The sequence below is a fragment of the Odocoileus virginianus genome, chromosome 31 (genome assembly GCF_023699985.2).
Source record: "Odocoileus virginianus isolate 20LAN1187 ecotype Illinois chromosome 31, Ovbor_1.2, whole genome shotgun sequence".
In the NCBI taxonomy this organism is placed as follows: domain Eukaryota; kingdom Metazoa; phylum Chordata; class Mammalia; order Artiodactyla; family Cervidae; genus Odocoileus; species Odocoileus virginianus.
Genome location: NC_069704.1, coordinates 12,169,883 through 12,189,101, shown reverse-complemented (window position 1 = coordinate 12,189,101; position 19,219 = coordinate 12,169,883). Strand labels below are relative to the sequence as shown.

Here is a 19,219-nt window from a genome sequence, read left to right as displayed (position 1 = left end):
ACACACAATTTTTTAAAAAGTCATCTTTTGCCAGGCATGCTTGTTCTGTTCCCAGTGGTATAACAGATGGAGGTCAACAACTTTTTATTTTTTGCAAAGTTCCCCTTGCATTCCTATACACTAACAATAAGAAAACAGAAAGAGAAATTAAGGAAACAATTCCATTCATCATTGCAATGGAAAGAATAAAATACTTAGGAAAATATCTACCTAAAGAAACAAAAGACCTATATATAGAAAACTATTAAACACTGATGAAAGAAATCAAAGAGGACACAAATAGATGGAGAAATATATCATGTTCATGGATTGGAAGAATCAATATAGTAAAAATGAGTATAATACCCAAAGCAAACTATAGATTCAATGCAATCCCTATCACGCTACCAATGGCATTTTTCACATAACTAGAACAAATAATTTCACAATTTGTATGGAAATACAAAAAAACCTCAAATACCCAAAGCAATCTTGAGAAAGAAGAATGGAACTAGAGGAATCAACCTGCCTGACTTCAGGCTATATTGCAAAGCTACTACAAAGTCATCAAGACAATATGGTACTGGCACAAAGACAGAAATATAGATCAATGGAACAAAATAGAAAGTCCAGAGATAAATCCACGCACCTATGGACACCTTATCTTCAACAAAGGAGGCAAGGATATACAATGGAGAAAAGACAATCTCTTTAACAAGTGGTGCTGGGAAAACTGGTCAACCACTTGTAAAAGAATGAAAGTAGAACACTTTCTAACACCTAACCCTAACTCAAAATGGATTAAAGATCTAAATGTAAGACAAGAAAATATAAAACTCCTAAAGGAAAACATAGGCAAAACACTCTCCAACATAAATCACAGCAGGATCCTCTATGACCCACCTCCCAGAATATTGGAAATAAAAGCAAAAATAAACAAATGGGACCTAATGAAACTTAAAAGCTTTTGCACAATGAAGGAAACTATAAGCAAGGTGAAAAGACAGCCTTAAGAATAGGGGAAAAAAATAGCAAATGAAGAAACTGACAAATAATTAATCTCAAAAATATACAAGCAACTCCAGGAGCTCAATTCCAGAAAAATAAACGACCCAATCAAAAAATGGGCCAAAGAACTAAACAGATATTTCTTCAAAGAAGACACACAGATGGCCAGTAGGCACATGAAAAGATGCTCAACATAACCAATTATCAGGGAAATGCAAATCAAAACCACAGTGAGGTACCATTTCACACCTGTCAGAATGGCTGCTATCCAAAAGTCTACAAACAATAAATGCTGGAGAGGGTGTGGAGAAAAGGGAACCCTCTTACACTGTTGGTGGGAAAGAAAACTAGTACAGCCATTATGGAGAACACTGTGGAGATTCCTTAAAAAACTGAAAACAGAACTGCCATATGACCCAGCAATCCCACTGCTGGGCTTGCACAATGAGGAAATGAGAATTGAAAGAGACATGTATACCCCAATGTTCATCGCAGCACTGTTTATTTTATAATATAATAGCCAGGACATGGAAGCAACCTAGATGTCCATCAGCAGACGAATGGATAAGAAAGCTGTGGTACATATACACCATAGAATATTACTCAGCCATTGAAAAGAATACATCTGAATCAGTTCTAATGAGGTGGGTGAAACTGGAGCCTATTATACAGAGTGAAATAAGCCAGAAAGAAAAACACCAATACAGTATACAAATGCATATATATGGAATTTAGAAAGATGGTAACAATAACCCTATACCCAAGACAGCAAAAGAGACACAGATGTATAGAACAGTCTTTTGGACTCTGTGAGAGAGGGCAAAGGTGGGATGATTTGGGAGAATGGTACTGAAACATGTATATTATCATATGTGAAACAGATCACCAGTCCAGGTTCAATGCATGAGACAGGGTGCTTGGGGCTGGTGCACTGGGATGACTCAGAGGGATGGGATGAGGACGGAGGTGGGAGGGGGGTTCAGGATGGGGAACACATGTACACCCGTGGTGGATTTATGTCAATGTATGGCAAAACCACTACAATATTATAAAGTAATTAGCCTCTAAGTAAAATAAATAAATTTATTTTTAAAAAGTTACATTGAATTTGTAATGTCACTGCAGGATTTTTTTTTTTTTTTTGGAGTTTCTGGCAATAGGCTGACATTGATTTGTCAAATGGAGTCCCACCATCATTCTAAGTTTTCATCTTTTACTTTTGTTTCTGTCTTCCAGTTTTTACACTGCTGGAAAGCTGTACCTGGTAAGGATGGTAGAACTATTTGAAACTCTAATCTTCATATTTCTATCTAACCAGTGGCTCTCAGTGTGTGGTCCGTGGACCAAGCAGAATCAGCATCACCTGAGAACATCCAACACTTTGTGACCCCATGGACTATACAGTCCATGGAATTCTCCAGGCCAGGATACTGGAGCAGGTAGCCTTTCCCTTCTCCAGGGGATCTTCCCAACCCAGGGACTGAACCCAGGTCTCCCACATTGCAGGCAGATTCTTTACCAGCTGAGCCACAAGGGAAGCCCAAGAATACTGGAGTGGGTAGCCTATCCTTTCTCTAATGGATTTTCCCAACCCAGGAATTGGACCAGGGTCTCCTGCACTACAGACAGATTCTTTCCCAACTGTGCTATCAGGGAAGCCTGAGAACTAGGTAGAAATGCAAATTCTCAAGGCCTTTACCAGACCTGTTGAAGTAAAAACTCTGGGGCGGCCCCAGGAACCCATGTTTCAGCAAACCCTCCATGGTGACTGTTGAGAACCAAAAATTAGTCATATTTTAGAATCACCTGGGGGAACTTTGGGTTTCCCTTGTGGCTCAGTGGTAAAGAATCTGCCTGCAATGAGGAAGACACAGGTTTGATCCCTCAGTTGGGAAGATCCCCAGGAGAAGGAAATGGCTACCCACTCCAGTATTCTTGCCTGGAGAATCCCAAGGACAGAGGACGCTGGTGGGCTACAGTCCACAGGGTCACAGAAGAGTCAGACATAACTTAGCAACTAAACAACAACATGGGGAGATGGGGGGGGGATCTTCAGAAGAAAACCAGTAAACTTACACCAGAATTATCTGGGAGTTGGAGATTGGGCTTCAGAATTTTAACATGTTACTGACTGGGGCATTTTTTGCAGATATTAACACCTGCGGCCCAGTGATCTGTTATGTAAGTGAAACTGAAACATTCTGGTCAACAGTGTTCAGGTAACAAAAGATGTACTAACATGTCTCTAGTCAATAAGTGGCTACAATACTGATATGAATGTGCAATGATTCTAGTAGGCAGCCAGAGTGGATAAGCACTGCTGAAAATCTTCAGACTGTAAGGAACAAAGGTCACAATCCAAAAGATATATTTTTTGAGTTTCAAGGAACATAAGATAAGACCTCATTTTATACATGAAAAATCCAAGTTCCTGGTTGACAAGTATTTCTCTCATACCATGTGGTCACATGCTTACTGGTGTTGAGGGCTGGGACCAAGTCATGTGCTTCTTGTGTGTCCCTAACGGTACCAGGGTGGTGTTTATATTACGGGTGTTTACACTTAAGTACCGACTGGCTGAATATAAGGAGACGCTCTATGAAGAGACAGCTATTTACATTCTTCGCATATAGCAGACATACGGCTCTCCTAACAAGATTCCACTATTCCACGCACAGGCTTGCATAGGCTTGGGGGGAAAAAAAAGCAATGTGTAAGACTTAACCTCCACAAGCAGAAATATCCACGGCTCCTCTCTTCACAGTTGAAGTGTTTTCTGGACATAAGAGGCACCCCCGGGAACCAAACGCTGGCTGATAGCTGCCCAGTGGACATGATTCGCATGTTTCAAGCCCATTTGATGAGTAGGTGCCTTGTTTACACTGAGCTACAATGAAAAATGTAATATGGTTAATAATAATGACATCAACTGTACAAAAGTAGCACTGTGTACAATAGGGTTTTCCATATTTTGATTTATTTTGGATAAAATGAGGGTCATAAAGAACTCCAAGCAGACACATTATCTTTTAGATTCTTCATACTTCTGTATACTAATAAGTTATAGGCTCATTTCCAGCTCCTTCTATTATGACCTAGCATGGTGTTGGACACATAGAAAATGTCGATAAATAGTTTTGGGGTGAAGTTAGAAATCTGCATCTGACAAGGTCAAGCTGTTACAGGGAAACTTGCTTTTGTACAAGTTCCCAGCCTGTACGCTGTTCTCTTGAGTGACAGAAACAAAACTCACAATTGGCCTTTCATTTTGTAACTATGCTGGTACCATTTTCACACTAAATAAGAACTGGCCCTCTTACCTCCTTGTGCTTACAGACACCATTTCATTTGAGAGTTGGCAGAGGAGGAAGTAAGAGCAGTCTTAGCATCAGGCCCAGAGAGGTGAATTAAACAACCTTCCAAAATGCACAGCAATGGTTTTGTAGTAGAGTGGGCCTCGGGCCAGATTCCTCCACTCCCAGTGCACTGTCCTCTTCTTCTGCCCTTTTCCTCCAGATTAACCCCACTTTCAGCACTGCCAACATTTTCAGGGCATTTGCAGTCACCCAGCACTGCTCTCAAGCTCAAGTGTGTCACGAAGCACCCACACCTGCGCTGGCAGCAACAGGCGAGGAGGAACCACCCTGCAATTCCTTCTTTTAGGTGCATCTTAACCATAATGTGAAAGAGAATGTTTCCATTTGGAATGGTCATTGAGAATAACAGTAACAGTATTTTGGAAAGATTGGATACTTTAGTAGCAAGAATATGTGCATATGGGTCTGTGGTTATTCATTTCCAAGCAAATGGAGTTAATCTCATCATATCAAATATTATTCAAACAAAAAGCAGCCCAATGCTTGCTAAGAGTCATGAAAGTCCCTTCCACCAGTTAATGTGAGATTCACTAAAACACATGGAATTAATTGATGAAAACAGGTTAAAGTTCTTGACAGTGGAGTCTGATTTAGACAGCAATAGGCTGTTCCAAAAGGAAGATAAATGGACTTCTCTAAGTGAGGGAAACATTCAAGTAATAGCTTATAATTGAAAGAAAGAAAAAAAATCGGTTAATAAAATTGCTTTAATTAATTTAATCCTATTTGCTAGCGAGATTTCCTAAGTGGAAATAAAATTCAGGCTTCTGGTCTAAGCCTCTACCTTTGCATTCCGAGCTGCTCCTTGAATGGAGATATTCGGTGTAAGTTCCAGTCGGACAAGGTTTGCACTCAAGCTGCCCTTCTTCATCTTGATAGGAGCCCATCAAGCAACTCTCACAGACAGAATGCTCCAGGGAATAGTAGGTTCCCAAAGGGCAGTTGACTGAAAATAAGCAGGAAACACTGAATATTGTATGGAACATACATTTTTCCCCTAGGTATGAGACTAATAAAGCCTGCTTCCAGCTACTATTGTTTATGATTTAAATTTTACTGTCAGAGGTTTATTCACAAGATAAACCTTCCATAAATGCAGTCCTCTACACAAGCAGATTTTTTTTTTTTTTGAGAAAATGCAAATTCTTAACTGACCAAGCTTACAGCTTATAGGATGGGGGCTTTGAAGTATGGGTTAAAGCATACACCAGATCATTCTGGAAACACACAGCTAATGGAAGAAAAGAATAAAGCAGTTAATTTGGGGCTTTGAGATATTAAAAAATGGTTTCTTAGCTGTTCTGAATGGTTTCCCTATGCAACTGTCCATTATAGCATCACTTCTAGAAATAAAAACAGACAAGGGTGGTGAGCTTAGAACAAATGAGTTAAGTCGACCCCTCTTCCTGCTCAGACTGCTTGCACTGAAGCCAAGTGCAAGTCTGAGGCATCCTTAGACCCAAACCCCCCGCGGAAACTGGCCAGTTTCAAAACCTTCCTCCCCTGGAGATTTGGTCTACTATTTTGGCAGGCTTGGAGTGCAGAATTTCTGAAATCAAAGTGGGATATTAAATTCCCTGAGAGGTTGCTATCAAAGTTAGTATTCTTACAGAGAGAACACCTGAAAGAATCACTTGGGTGATTCTGAGGTGTTAATGTGTGAAAGAATTATCAGGCAACTTACTAAAATTTCAGATTCCAAGGACCTGACCCCAAAGGGTCAGAGACATCCCTTGTGGATTGGGACCTGAATCAAGCTGCGATTTGACAAGCACTTCAGGGGATGCTGACACAGGTAGTCTGAAGGCCACACTAAGAACTGCAAAATGCTGGCCAAGGCAATTCCTGATTTTTACTCACAAGTTGAGAAAGAAACAAGAGGAGGCTCAGAATGACAATATTAATGTGCTTTTGATGAGCTGGGTTTATTCCAGTGTGAAAAATCTAGCTGAGCTCTGGGAATAGCAATGAGAACTGTTGATGAAGGTTTTCTGACCAGGACACAATATCCCCCACTATAGAGAGATTAACAGAAGCCTCATGTCATTTGGTTCTGTTTGAGCACATAGATTTTGCTTGGAGGAGACTCTGCTGTCTATAAATGATGACTCACTTAGGAAAGAGACTGGAATTGACTCAGATGTGACAGTCTAAAGTCAGAGTAAAAGCTAAGGGACTGGGTGGGGGGAGGGAGAATGGGGACTGGCACTTTAATGGGTCTGGGGTCTCCTTTGGGGGTGATGAAAATGTTTTGGAACTGTGATAGAGGTGACGGTTGAATGTCACTGTGACTATACTAAATACCGCAAACTGCATACTTCAAAACAGTTCATTTTATGCTATGTGAATTTTGTGTTGGCTGCCTGGGTGGGTATATCAGCTAAGTCACTTATTGTCTTAAAAGACCAAGTTCTTAGCCTCTTGGCTTTGGTTTTCTCATGCATTAAATGTACTTAATAATAATGGCACCTCACACAGTAGCTAAACAGGATTAAACAAGACAGGGTCTCAGTCAGCACACAGAGGTGGTCAGAAAAGTCTTAGTTTTTGTTACTGGTGTTGCTGCTGAAAGCTGTGAGGTCTAAAGATCTATAAATAAAACTAAGATTTTAGTCCCTTACCTAAAGTAATCTTATCCTGACCAATAGTGGTTATCTAGACTTTTGAGACAAAAGGCATGCAACAATAACAAAATGTCGGTTTCATGACAATACCCCTTCACAGCTGTAGGATGACTGTAGCTGTGTCATCTGACCCAAGAGGCACCAAATATTTTTGGTGACAGGGAGAAATCTTACCACACATTCGGCCTCTCAGCACGGAGCCTGGTCTGCAGAAGAGGAAAGCCTTTTCTGTTTCTAAGGAATTGCTGTCAGCTACAAGCATTTCAGAGGCAAGCTGAAAGGAATACATGGGCTCCTTAGTAAGGGTCCTTTTCAGTCGATTTGTGATAGTTTCCAACGTCTTAATGAGCCGCTGCTGATTTTCCAATTCAAGGGTATCGTTTCTTTCATCGGGTAATGGCACACTAGCTGAGATAAAAACAAAGCAAAAGAAAACATAACACACACACATGCCGTGTTGCAGCAGACCATTTGGAGTGAGTTTCCACCCTAAAAAAATGACTTGCATTAACTTTAAAAATGCACTCCAATATACAGTAGGTGCAGACAAATAGTGTTTGATTCTACTTATACGAGGGACCTAGAATAGTCAAATTCAAAGTCAGAAAGGACAGTAGTAGTAGATCCTGGGGTCAGGTCTGGGGTGGGGAGCGGGAATGGGGACTTACTGTTTAATGGTGATAGAGTTCCAGTTTAGGAAAGTGAAAAATCCAGGAGATAGATGATGGTGGGAGATGATGCATGTATTTAATGCCACTGAATTGTACAGTTAAATATGGTTAAAATAGTATGTTTTATATTTTGTGACTTTTAAATCACAATTAAAAAAACACTCCAGGAAAGATACACACAAATTTAAATATTATTTACTGAGTAGCTAGTATATAGAGAATATTAAGAACAACATGTTTTGTTTTAATCCTTCTGTCCTATGCTGGATTTATATCACCATTTTGTAGAGTTCTTAATGATTACATATTCAGTTCCAGCTAACTCTCATTTTTTAAAAACAGGCCTCAGTTCATCATGTCAAGATGAATATGAAGCTGGGGGCCTGTTGCTATGAGAATCGTAAAATGTATCTGTGATATTATGAAAAATAATAGAACAGGTGACTGCACTTGCCCTAATATACAGTTCCAGGGTAATTTCCTAATAATGACAACACATAGAAAGTTTGAAAATAGATCTCCAACCAAGAATTTTCTATTAACCTTTTCAAACAGACAGTCTATTCTTACCTGTGATGTTAAAAATTAACCTGATTTTGTGGTCAGATAATGGGGCACTTCTTTCTACCCGTGAAGACCTGGCTTTGCCAGCACCCGTGGGTGTTTCTCGCACTGTGTCCTGGAAGTCACCATATGAGTAATCCAGCCTGTTGGCTGCACCCCAGCCACCAGGTCCTGAAAAGTTGGAGCAGAGAAACAAAAGATTGAAGAGCTGCATCTTTATCAGCTTTTAGGGTCTAATGTTAAGCCACAAATTACATTGTCTTTGATCACTATTTAAATTGCCCATAATGTTCTACATATAAAGTTTTTGCCTGTAATTTTATACTGTAATTTTGGGCACTTCATATTAAATTTAGATTAGCAATGAACAAGGAAAACTATTTATAGAGCAAACCATTCTATCTTTGGCCTAATAATTAATTATCATAGGTTTAGACGAAACAGGAGGTGGGTATAGATTTCTATTTCCCTTCAGGGTTTGTTCCATTCTTGTCTTTTTTAATATGAGTGTCATAAACTGAATGTGCATAATCAGATTTCCCTTTGTGAAGATTATTCAAGATATTTGCATATCTGTATATTTTAAATATAAACAAGCTGTATTTAACAAAGCTAATACTTTGTGTATATTATTTGCTAATCATTTTCTCAACAATACATTATATAATATTTCTGTGTCAAACAGTTTAATATCTTTTTCTGTAGCTATACTGGTTTCTGAGGGCGGCATATGAGTTGAATGTTTACACACTTAAGAAACTGCTGGAGGCAGAGTGCCGTGCCACGCTTAGTCACTCAGTCATGGCAGACTCTTTGTGACCCCAGGGATCGCAGCCTGCCAGGCTCCTCTGTCCATGGAATTCTCCAGGCAAAAATACTGGAGTGGGTTGCTATGCCCTCCTCCAGGGGATCTTCCCAACCCAGGGATCAAACTCAGGTCTCCCACAATGCAGGCAGATTCTTTACCATCTGAGCCAGCAAGGAAGCCCATGAATACTGGAGTGAGTAGCATGGTTGTATGTGTTTCTTTAGATGCCTTCCATATCACTGTGATCAACTGCGTGGACTCAGATTGTAACTTCTTGATAAATGATGTATGGCTGTACAATCTTAATCAAGCTACTTTCATTACTCTGAATCTCTGTTTCTTTATGTCTACATTGAGATCATTATTCCCACCTTGTAGGTCTGCAGAATAACTGAGCTAATTCATGCAAACTAGCTCATATTTGATTCATTCTAAAAGCTCGGTGAGAGTAAATATTAATATTGATGTAGGCATGCTGTTGTTGCTTAGTTATGTGCTTTAAACATCAAATCTATTTATACAGGTTTGTCCACTTAAGTAAGTTGGTTTTTTAGTTTCTTTTTTAGCTTAATTCATGCTTTCAGCCATTTAAAAAGAACTGGGAGGAATAGTTTTATTTTTCACTTAAACATTTTTCCCTACAAGTGTCAGGTAGCCGTTATAAAAAACACAACACAGAACCCCAGAGGAACAAAGAGAAAAATGTAAAAGATTGCCTATAATTCCACCACACAGAAATAATGACCATAACATTTTAGCCAAGAATATTTTCTATGAATATATAAACACACACATACATATTTATGTGGCAGGGGAGGTGGGCAGGGGAATTCCCTGGTAGCTCAGATGGTAGAGTCTGCTTGCAATGCAGGAGACCAGGGTTTGAGCCCTGGGTGGGGAAGATCCTCTGGAGAAGGAAATGGCAACCCACTCCAGTATTCCTGCCTGGACAATCCCATGGATGGAGGAGCCTAGCAGGCTACAGTCCATGGGGTCACAAACAGTCGGACATGACTGAGTGACTTCACTTGCTTTCTTTATATATATATATATACAACTAGAATAAATATACACATACTGTATTTTTAACAAAATAAGAGCATACTATATGTATATTATTTGCCAATCACTTTTCAAATCTTCTCAACAATATAATATTTCTGCATCAAATGGTTTCATATCTTTTTCTATAGCTATACTACAAATTAACCAAGTTTCTATTTTCAGACGTTGAGGTTATTTCAAAATTTTAGAACATCCTTGTGCATACTCTATGTCATAAAAGACACCATCAGTGAGAAGACATCACCCAATTCCATAAATACCCAAATGAAAAATGTACATCTTAGAATTTATAAAATATGATACATGTTTGTACATTAGTATGACTTCTATCTTGAGAAATATCCTCAGATGGGTCTGAGCATTTTTAACCCTTTAGTTACATATTGCCAAATGCCCTTCAATTTCTTCTCTACACACAATATGTGAGTATGATTTTTATCTCATGACACCCTTGCCAACTCTGGGTATTGAGATTTTTACTCAAATTTGTTAATCTGACAGATCAAAAATGGCATCTCCTTTTAGCTTTAATTTGAATGACATGATTAGTATAAGATCTAGCCATTTTGATATATTTATTGGCCCTTTATTTTCCACACATTATGACATGCCAAGGTGTTATAAATATTACTGATTTTGTGAGTGGTGTAAAGACACTTGAGGAAGAAGGTTCGCCTCTTAGGATCACTTGTATCACTTGCACCATACGGCATTCAGATTCTTACAGGATGACAAACATCACCCATCACAAAGTCTCATGATGATAGCTGACTCACTCTGTGTAGCCCTGGACCCTTGCAACCTACCTCAACAATCCGGGGGCAGTGGGGACCTGGGTCACGTGTGACAGAAGAGGCATTGATATTCTAGATGTGCCACTAGGCATTCTTCTTCTAGACATGCCACTGCCAACTCCCCCGCCAAAGCCACTTTTTGTTTTTCTGTCTAAAACTTTAACTTCCAGTATGTTCACTGAGAACTTGTATATAATTGTTAAAATTGGAAAGCAACTTAAAGTCTACCAATAGGAAACTGTTTATATAAATTATGGCAAATTGATAACATATGTAGCCATTAAAACTGTACGGAACTTCAACACTTGTGTATTCAAAATGGATAACCAACAAAGATCCACATACAGCACACGGAACTCTATTCAATGTTATGTGGCAGCCTTGATGGCAGTGGGGGTTTGGGGGAGAATGGATAATGTATATTGATGGCTGAGTCCCTTCACTGTTCATGTGAAACTATCTCAACATTGTTAACCAGCTGTACCCCAATAGAAAATAAAAAATGCAAAAAATTGCATTGAAGTATAATATTTATAACATAAAAGTATCCTCAATAAAATATTAACTAGAAATTCATGTTTATGAAATAGTATGGGTCTACACACAAATGCAGTACAGTAATATAACATTAATATAGTAACAATTATTTCTGGAACTGCAGGTTATCTTAATTTCATTCTTTTTTTTAGTTTTTAATTTTAATTCTTTAATTCTTCTTCATTATTTTTCAAATATTTGCAAAAAAATATATGCAGAAATGATATTTTTCAATTTAAAAACTCTAAAGCAATAGTCAATATCACTCTTAATGCTAAATCACTAAGAGAAATATGATTAGTGTCAGAAACAAAAAGAATGTCCACTGTCATGTGAATTAATACTGCTTCAAATAATCTTCTAAGCACTTTATTATTCTTGTACTTCCCCATTTAATCCTTACAACAGCCCTATGAGTTCAGCACTCTTATATACCCAATTTAAAGATGAGAAAATTGAGGCACAGAGTGATTTGAGAACTTAAGTTCTTCCCCTGCCTCCTAGTAGGGGGGTAAGCCAGGATTCAGACATTTACTAGTTGGTTGCAGAGTTCATGTATTTAAACGGGACCGCATCACCATTGTGTTCTAAAACATTACTGTGCAAGTTCTGTAGAGACAGTCTTATAAGAATGAAATAAAAACAGGTATAATTACTGAAAAGGACAAAGAAATCCCACAACACACTTTGGAGTACACTTAATAAAAGTTGTATGTCAATTATATCTTAAAAAAACAGAAGAAAAGTTCAGCGTCTACATGAAGAAAACATCCAAATTCTACTTGAAGGTATATCAGACTTGAATAGATTGAGTCTTAACATATTATAAGTGAGGAATGTGAATATTTTATGTTTATAAATAGAAATATTTACTATTTTGAACAAATGACTTACTTGCAATTTAAGTTAAATGCCATATAAAAATTGCTGTTAGTACTTTATTACTATTCTAAGATATCATACAAAGATTTGAATTTTACAATCACAATGTGACTTGGTTTTCTTAGTATTTATCATCCTGAAGCATTCTGACTAATATTTTGAAAGAATTACATATCCATAAAGATCATTATGTATAGGATCAGGTTATCTAGTCATCCTAGAATTCTTGATGAATAAATAAGTGAAAGGTCATTTTTTTTTCTAATTTGCCCCACTCTTCTGTAATGATTTTCTTAGTTTGCACAACAGTTTTCCCAACTACCCACACCAAATAATTTCATTACCGATTGCAAAGCCATTTTCATAGTCATAATTATATTCGAGGCAGTATTTTTTGGTCAGATCCTCCAGTCTGCAGTCAATGTCATCAGCATCACTACAAAATGACGGGACCTGCAAATAAAAAATGAAGAGGACAAACTCTGCTTCACATCTGGGTGTGCCTTGGATAAGCTCTGTGCTCCTGTTCCTCATGTCTCCATCAGCAGGAAGGAAGAAAGGACCCCAGAGTGCTCCCTGTCCTTAAAAAGGCTCCTGATCCTCCTCCTTGCCCTCCCCCCCACCTCCTCTCAGCACAGTGGACCACCGAGATCAGTCTCAAGCCTTTTCTCTCTGTTCACATCACTTATCGCAAGGAACTCAGGACATCCGGGATATCTGTCTCTGAATTTTCACCCCAATTGAGTTTTTTTTTAATTGAAGTATAGCTGATTTACAATTTTATATTAATGACTCTTTAGACCCCTTTTCTCTGAGCCCATCTCCCACCCTCCTCCAAGTAAAGTCCTCAAAACTTTCTTTGGTGCCCTCTGAAGTTCAGAGTCAATTACCAGTCCAACCCTTATTAGTATTTACCTCCTCTCTCTATGTTCTCTTCATTTTTGCTCTCAATGAAACCTGACTTCCTTGTTTTTTTAGGTGGTGGTCATGGAGGTGAGGAAGTGTCCGCCTTACTCCTTGGTGCTGTTTCTAGATCATACTCCCATGAACCTCCTTGAAGCCTCAGAGTTTTGAAGCTCCTGCAATAAGCTGTGCCACACACTGATCTCCTTGTGCCTGTCACCTACAGCCCTCCTCTATTCTGAGTCACTCCCTCATTCCAAGAACCTTAGTAAGTGTCCCTGGTATAGCCCTTGGTGATTTGTATATTCACCCAGCTGATCCTTCCATCACCTTGAATTCTCACTTCTTCCATCTTCCAGCTTTACTTTGTCACTTACTCTCACAGTCATACCCTCAGATCTTGTCATTACCAGTCACTGCACCATCTCTTAGACCCAGGAATCCAACAACTCTTTGACTTCATCAGAACCTCTAATTCACTGACACTGTCCCCTCTTCACTGTCCCTCAGCCCATGATGTCTTCACTTCCTCATTTACCCATCTTGGATCCCATCATGATCCATCACCATAAATTACTTCCTCCCTTGCACGTACCCTCCTTGGTCTATCACCATGAAATACTCCCTTGCATGCACCCTCCTCAATTTGTCTGGAGAACTTTAACCCCAGTTAAATTTATTGCTCTGCTTCCTCTGCATCTGTGCCCACATGTTCAACTATAGTCTGGGAGAAAACACATCCCTGCTTACAGCCAATCCTACATTTCTCTAGTATATTCATTTATGCTCTCCTAGAAAATCATTTTGTACCACTTCTCTTTTCTCAAACCTCCAACAACTCCTCCCCAACCTTACTCCAGACTGATCATTCTGCATCTTTTTTCACAAATCAGATAGTCACAAAAGATCCTTCTTTCACACATATCACAGGTGGACTAACTCTGGTACCTGTGCTCATGTACGCCACCCCTTCGTGACACCTCTCTTTCTCAGACTATATCAAATCTACTGCTATTGCATCTACTTTCAGAATCTATCCAGAAGCTAAGCCACTCAGCTCTGTTAGGGATACAAATATATATATACATATTTTGTATGTACTCAAGATAGCTCTGGAGTTAACTACACATTAAGTTGCTTAGAGGACTATGATTTCACAGAAGTTATACATACATACACACACACATATATATAATATAAATATATAAAAAACATATATAAAACATTCATATACCACATGCATATAGAACATTTCCTGCTTTCAAGATGCTCAATACATTTAAATACATTGCTTTGCTCTCCTGGAATCCCGAAAGAGTCCTAAACTTGCATGAAAAAGAAAACCCTTTAAATGTTCAGTGATCATAAAAGAAGAACAGACTAAGAAAGCTGTGGTACATATACACAATGGAATATTACTCAGCCATTAAAAAGAATACATTTGAATCAGTTCTAATGAGATGGATAAAACTGGAGGCCATTATACAGAGTGAACTAAGCCAGAAAGATAAACACCAATACAGTATATTAATGCATATATATGGAGTTTAGAAAGATGGTAACAATAACCCTATATGCAAGAGAGAAAAAGAGACACAGATGTACAGAACATACTTTTGGACTCTATGGGAGAAGGTGAGGGTGGGATGATCTGAGAGAATAGCATTGAAACATGTATATTATCAAGTGTGAAACAGATCGCCAGCCCAGGTTGGATGCATGAGACAAGTGCTCAGGGCTGGTGCACTGGAATGACCCAGAGGGATGGGATGGGGAGGGAGGTGGGAGGGGGGATCGGGATGGGGAACACATGTAAATCCATGGCTGATTCATGTTAGTGTATGGCAAAAACCACTACAATATTGTAAAGTAATTAGCCTCCAACTAATAAAAGTAAATGGAGAGGGAAAAAAAAACAGACTACAAGGGCATTTTTGTCATGCTTTAAATAACAAAGCAGACATTCTCAAAGCAAAGGGACTCTTAAGTTTTTCTGAATGTTTTAAAAAATTCAAAGTGCTTTAACACAGATTTACTTATAATTCACTCCAGGAGACCAAAACCTATGAATAACGCTAAATATGAGGAGCAAGTTTGGGCCACAAAGAAAAAGGAAATCATCAAGACAAAGAATTTCTGTTGCAGGTGATGCAGAGCAACTACAGAAAACTCAACAGCATCCTTTACAATGTGGCAAACAACCAAGGAATGCTACTGACATACCATTTTCCCCAGGGTGGTCTCAAATGCTTCAGAAAACTTCTTCAACAGATCTGTGTCATCACAGCGAGTTGCCTTGTATAGCATCTCAAAGGACTTATACCCATGATTTGCAAAACGTTTTACTGGAAAAAATCAGTTTCAGTTGGTTAGTGTTTTCAAAACACAAATTTAATTTCTGTGGAATTAAACTGGTATTTTCATCCAGACATGGTTTGTGGGATTGTTATAAAAACAAAAGTTGACAGTTAAGGAATGTTTCCAGGCATTAATCGATCATCATAAACCACCAGCCAAGCAGCCGTGTACCCAGTTACCTGGTGATATATTTGCTTTCTATATTATTCTTTACCTTCCAATCATATGACAAAGTGAACATTTAAGGGCAAAAGAGATATAAACATTTTTTCATTATATTCCTTGGAATCTTTGAAAAATTCTGGTTGCAAAGATATTATATAAGTTTATAATGTATATGTTTATATTTTCAACCAATAGACACTAAACAATTTCTGAATGGTATGTGAAATTATATTTCTTAAAAGTGTAATTTCACAGAGATAAACTTTTCCTTGGATCAGAAGTTAAGAAGTTAAGACAGCAAGATGTCTTGAAATATTCACAGTCTCCTAACAATATCAACATTAAAATCCTACGGTCTAAATCTTTGATAGAGGTGAGTAATATCACTTGTATTTCCCAAATTTATGAACAATACAGTTCAAGTAAGTGAGTTTTACTTTCTAAGACACTGGCATTTAAACTTCATCTATAGTAGTGGATCAAATATCCACTCCAGAGATGATTATTTACACAAGATAAAGACATTGGATTATTTTTAGAATAATACACAAGATTACAGAATAGATCTAAATCACTTCTAAAAAGAGTATGACTGATCTGACTGCATCATGTATACAGGCTCTTACTTTAAATATAAGTTCTTCTCCAGACATCAGACTATACATTAGTTCAAGTTTACAGCTCAAGAATGACATCTTGAATCTTCTGACAATTCTGGTAAATAATAATGAGGGGGCCAAGATGTTTTTCCCATAAACTGAATCTTGTCCTATAGCAATCCAATCAGCAATAAGATTCTGGGCTAATATTTTAAATTGAAGGATGGACATTTCTCCTATCTATAAACACTTCACATTCATGGCACCATTTTGTACTCACCAAATCTAAACCCTGTATTAAGGCAATTTTCTTCTTTAATGTTAAGAAATTTACACATATAGGTAGTCAAACACATATTTACACATACTAAAGAAGCCCAGAAAAATTTAGAACTTACTAGCACAGTCTGGCCATTCAGTGGAATATGGTGGTTTCCAGATACCATCTTCATAAGCACAATAATACTTGTCAGTAGATCCTTCTGTGAAATCATAGCCCTCTAAGCAACTTAATGTGCAGTTAACACCAGTACTATCTTGAGTACATACAAAATCCCCATTTACAGGTGTAAATGGAACTTCACAGGGGGAACCTGTGTAAAAAAATTGAATTATTCATATACAGTGGTATAAAAATATCAATTAAAATCTAGGTGTCTAAGCTGAATTTTGAAAAGGAGTCCTGTCCACCACTACTCCCAGAAAAACTCTCAGAATAAATCCATAGTGTGAGGTTGCTGCAATTTCTGCTTTTTGATTCCTAGGTGGGTATGCCAAAAAGCTGTACCAATGTGTAATTAATGATCTTTGCATAACTGTGATATTTTTGGCATTCTTTCAATAAAAAGGAAAACCAAATAATGTTACATAGCAAATATATTTTCAGAATCTGTCTCCTCAAGCATTCAAAATAGGATCATGACAATACTTTGTAACTTTGAAGAAAATATTAATAAGTGGTTATAGACTAGCTCAGAAGAAAGCATGTGTATTTACCATGAAGTGAAGAAATAATAATTGAAACCTCAATACAATTTGTCAGTATTCTAACTTTAAACAGCTATGTTCATAGCCTATTTTCTTTCACAAAGGAGAGTGCAATAGTGATTACATATCTCAAGTGTCAGCTAGATTTTGGAGGCTTATGCAGAGTATACCTTTTACGATAATGTGAATGTCACACGATCTATTATTGCCTGAGGGGTCAGTGGCTGTATACCGCACTATCGTCTCCCCATGAGGGAAAAGGTCTCCTGGTGTATGGCTTCTGGTGATGGTCAACACGGCCCCTAAAAAGTAGAGAAGGGGAAAGAAGGAATCCAATCCGGGGGTTATTGTGTGCAGTCACTTTATTTGATTTGAATTTTCATTTACTCTTTATACAAACCAGCTGAACATTCTATTGGTACTAACTGGGCTGCTAACAGAAAATAAACTATAAAATCTTACACTAAACTATAGAAATAGTTGACTCAGAAGCCTCATTAAATGAAGGCATTCTTGCTAAATAGATTATTTTCCTTTACTAGGTCAGTCTCTGTGAATATTGGAAATTGAATTAGAAGCATATTTCACTTGCATTCTTGTTTTCAGGGTGTTTGTGAAAACTTTAAAGTGAACTTCAGCTATATTTGCTCATTTTTTTTCTGTTTTCCCATGAGCTTTTGTAACATTTTTGGCAAATGTTTGAGAACTGAGTATGAATACATAGAAATGCATTAGATTTGCCAATAGGATGCATAGCTTATGTCTCTAGGATAAAGGAAGCTTAGAGGCTCAACGAATTTACTAGAACATTTTCAAATAAAATACACTGTACAAGTTTAATAAATCCCCACTGAATAATGAATGAAAAGCCATGGACAGGAAAGAATAACAATGTTAAAATATATAGAATTATCCTAGCATTAAAACATCTTAGGTAATTAATTATCCATGCTACTATATTTAGATGTAATTTGTTTTTTATTTCTTTTATCTTTTTTTGGTATTTTTTAAAATTTTTCATTTATTTTTTATTAGTTGGAGGCTAATTACTTTACAATATAGTAGTGGTTTTTGCCATACATTGACAAGAATCAGCCATGGATTTACATGTGTTCCCCATCCTGAACCCTCCTCCCACCTTCCTCCCTATCCCATCCCTCTGGATCATCCCAGTGCACCAGCTCCAAGCACTTGTCTCATGCCTTTTTTTATCTTTTTAAAAGCTTTTTATTTGGTGGTAACATGTTGACAACAAGATATCCACATTCTCACCTGAGTTGTCTGAAAACTGAGGCTCATCCCAGGTTGCAGCATGCTCCTTCTCAGAGACCTGGATTGGAGGCGGGGATCTGCACCAGTCTATGCTAGGTGGTTCTACATCTAAAAAACATGAAATCAGAGGATGAAGTCACAACTGATGTTCAAAACTGATGAGGAGGGTTGCAAGAGAGAATCAAAGTCTACTTGTGCTGGCGGAGAACCTTGACCTTGACACAAGGCTGGCCCTGGGATCCCTTTGATGATGACATGGTAAAGAATCCACCTGCCAATGCAGGAACTGTAAGAGATGTGGGTTCAATCCCTAGGTCAGGAAGATGCTTGGAGGAGGAAATGGCAACCAACTCCAATATTCTTGCCAGGATAATCCCATGGACAGAGGAGCCTGGTGGGCTATAGTCCTTGAGCACACATGCATGTTTCATCCCTGATCTCAACATCACAAGAAAAAGCTGATTCTTGCTATGCTTCACTCTACTTGTTGAAGAAATACTGGATTGCTAAAATCACCATGAGCACAGCAGTATGAATGGTAAATTCGGGATGTGGTGAGCATTTAATTTGTGAGTTTTGCCAGTGGTAGTTGAACTGATTCACCCAGAAATGAAGAAAACATTCCC

General features: G+C 38.0%; 1 protein-coding gene across 1 annotated transcript in view; it reads right to left on the bottom strand.

Moving 5' to 3' along the window:
* SVEP1 (sushi, von Willebrand factor type A, EGF and pentraxin domain containing 1) overlaps positions 1 to 19,219 on the bottom strand; it is a 193,990-nt gene that overhangs the window by 81,327 nt on the left and 93,444 nt on the right. The window contains exons 10-18 of the mRNA XM_070459306.1: positions 18,594 to 18,701; positions 17,492 to 17,623; positions 16,733 to 16,927; positions 15,436 to 15,557; positions 12,654 to 12,762; positions 8,230 to 8,394; positions 7,163 to 7,396; positions 5,149 to 5,310; positions 3,713 to 3,874 (exon numbers count right to left, since the gene is read on the bottom strand). Of these exons, the coding sequence (XP_070315407.1) occupies positions 3,713 to 3,874; positions 5,149 to 5,310; positions 7,163 to 7,396; positions 8,230 to 8,394; positions 12,654 to 12,762; positions 15,436 to 15,557; positions 16,733 to 16,927; positions 17,492 to 17,623; positions 18,594 to 18,701 (1,389 nt within the window). The remainder of the gene's footprint in view (positions 1 to 3,712; positions 3,875 to 5,148; positions 5,311 to 7,162; positions 7,397 to 8,229; positions 8,395 to 12,653; positions 12,763 to 15,435; positions 15,558 to 16,732; positions 16,928 to 17,491; positions 17,624 to 18,593; positions 18,702 to 19,219) is intronic.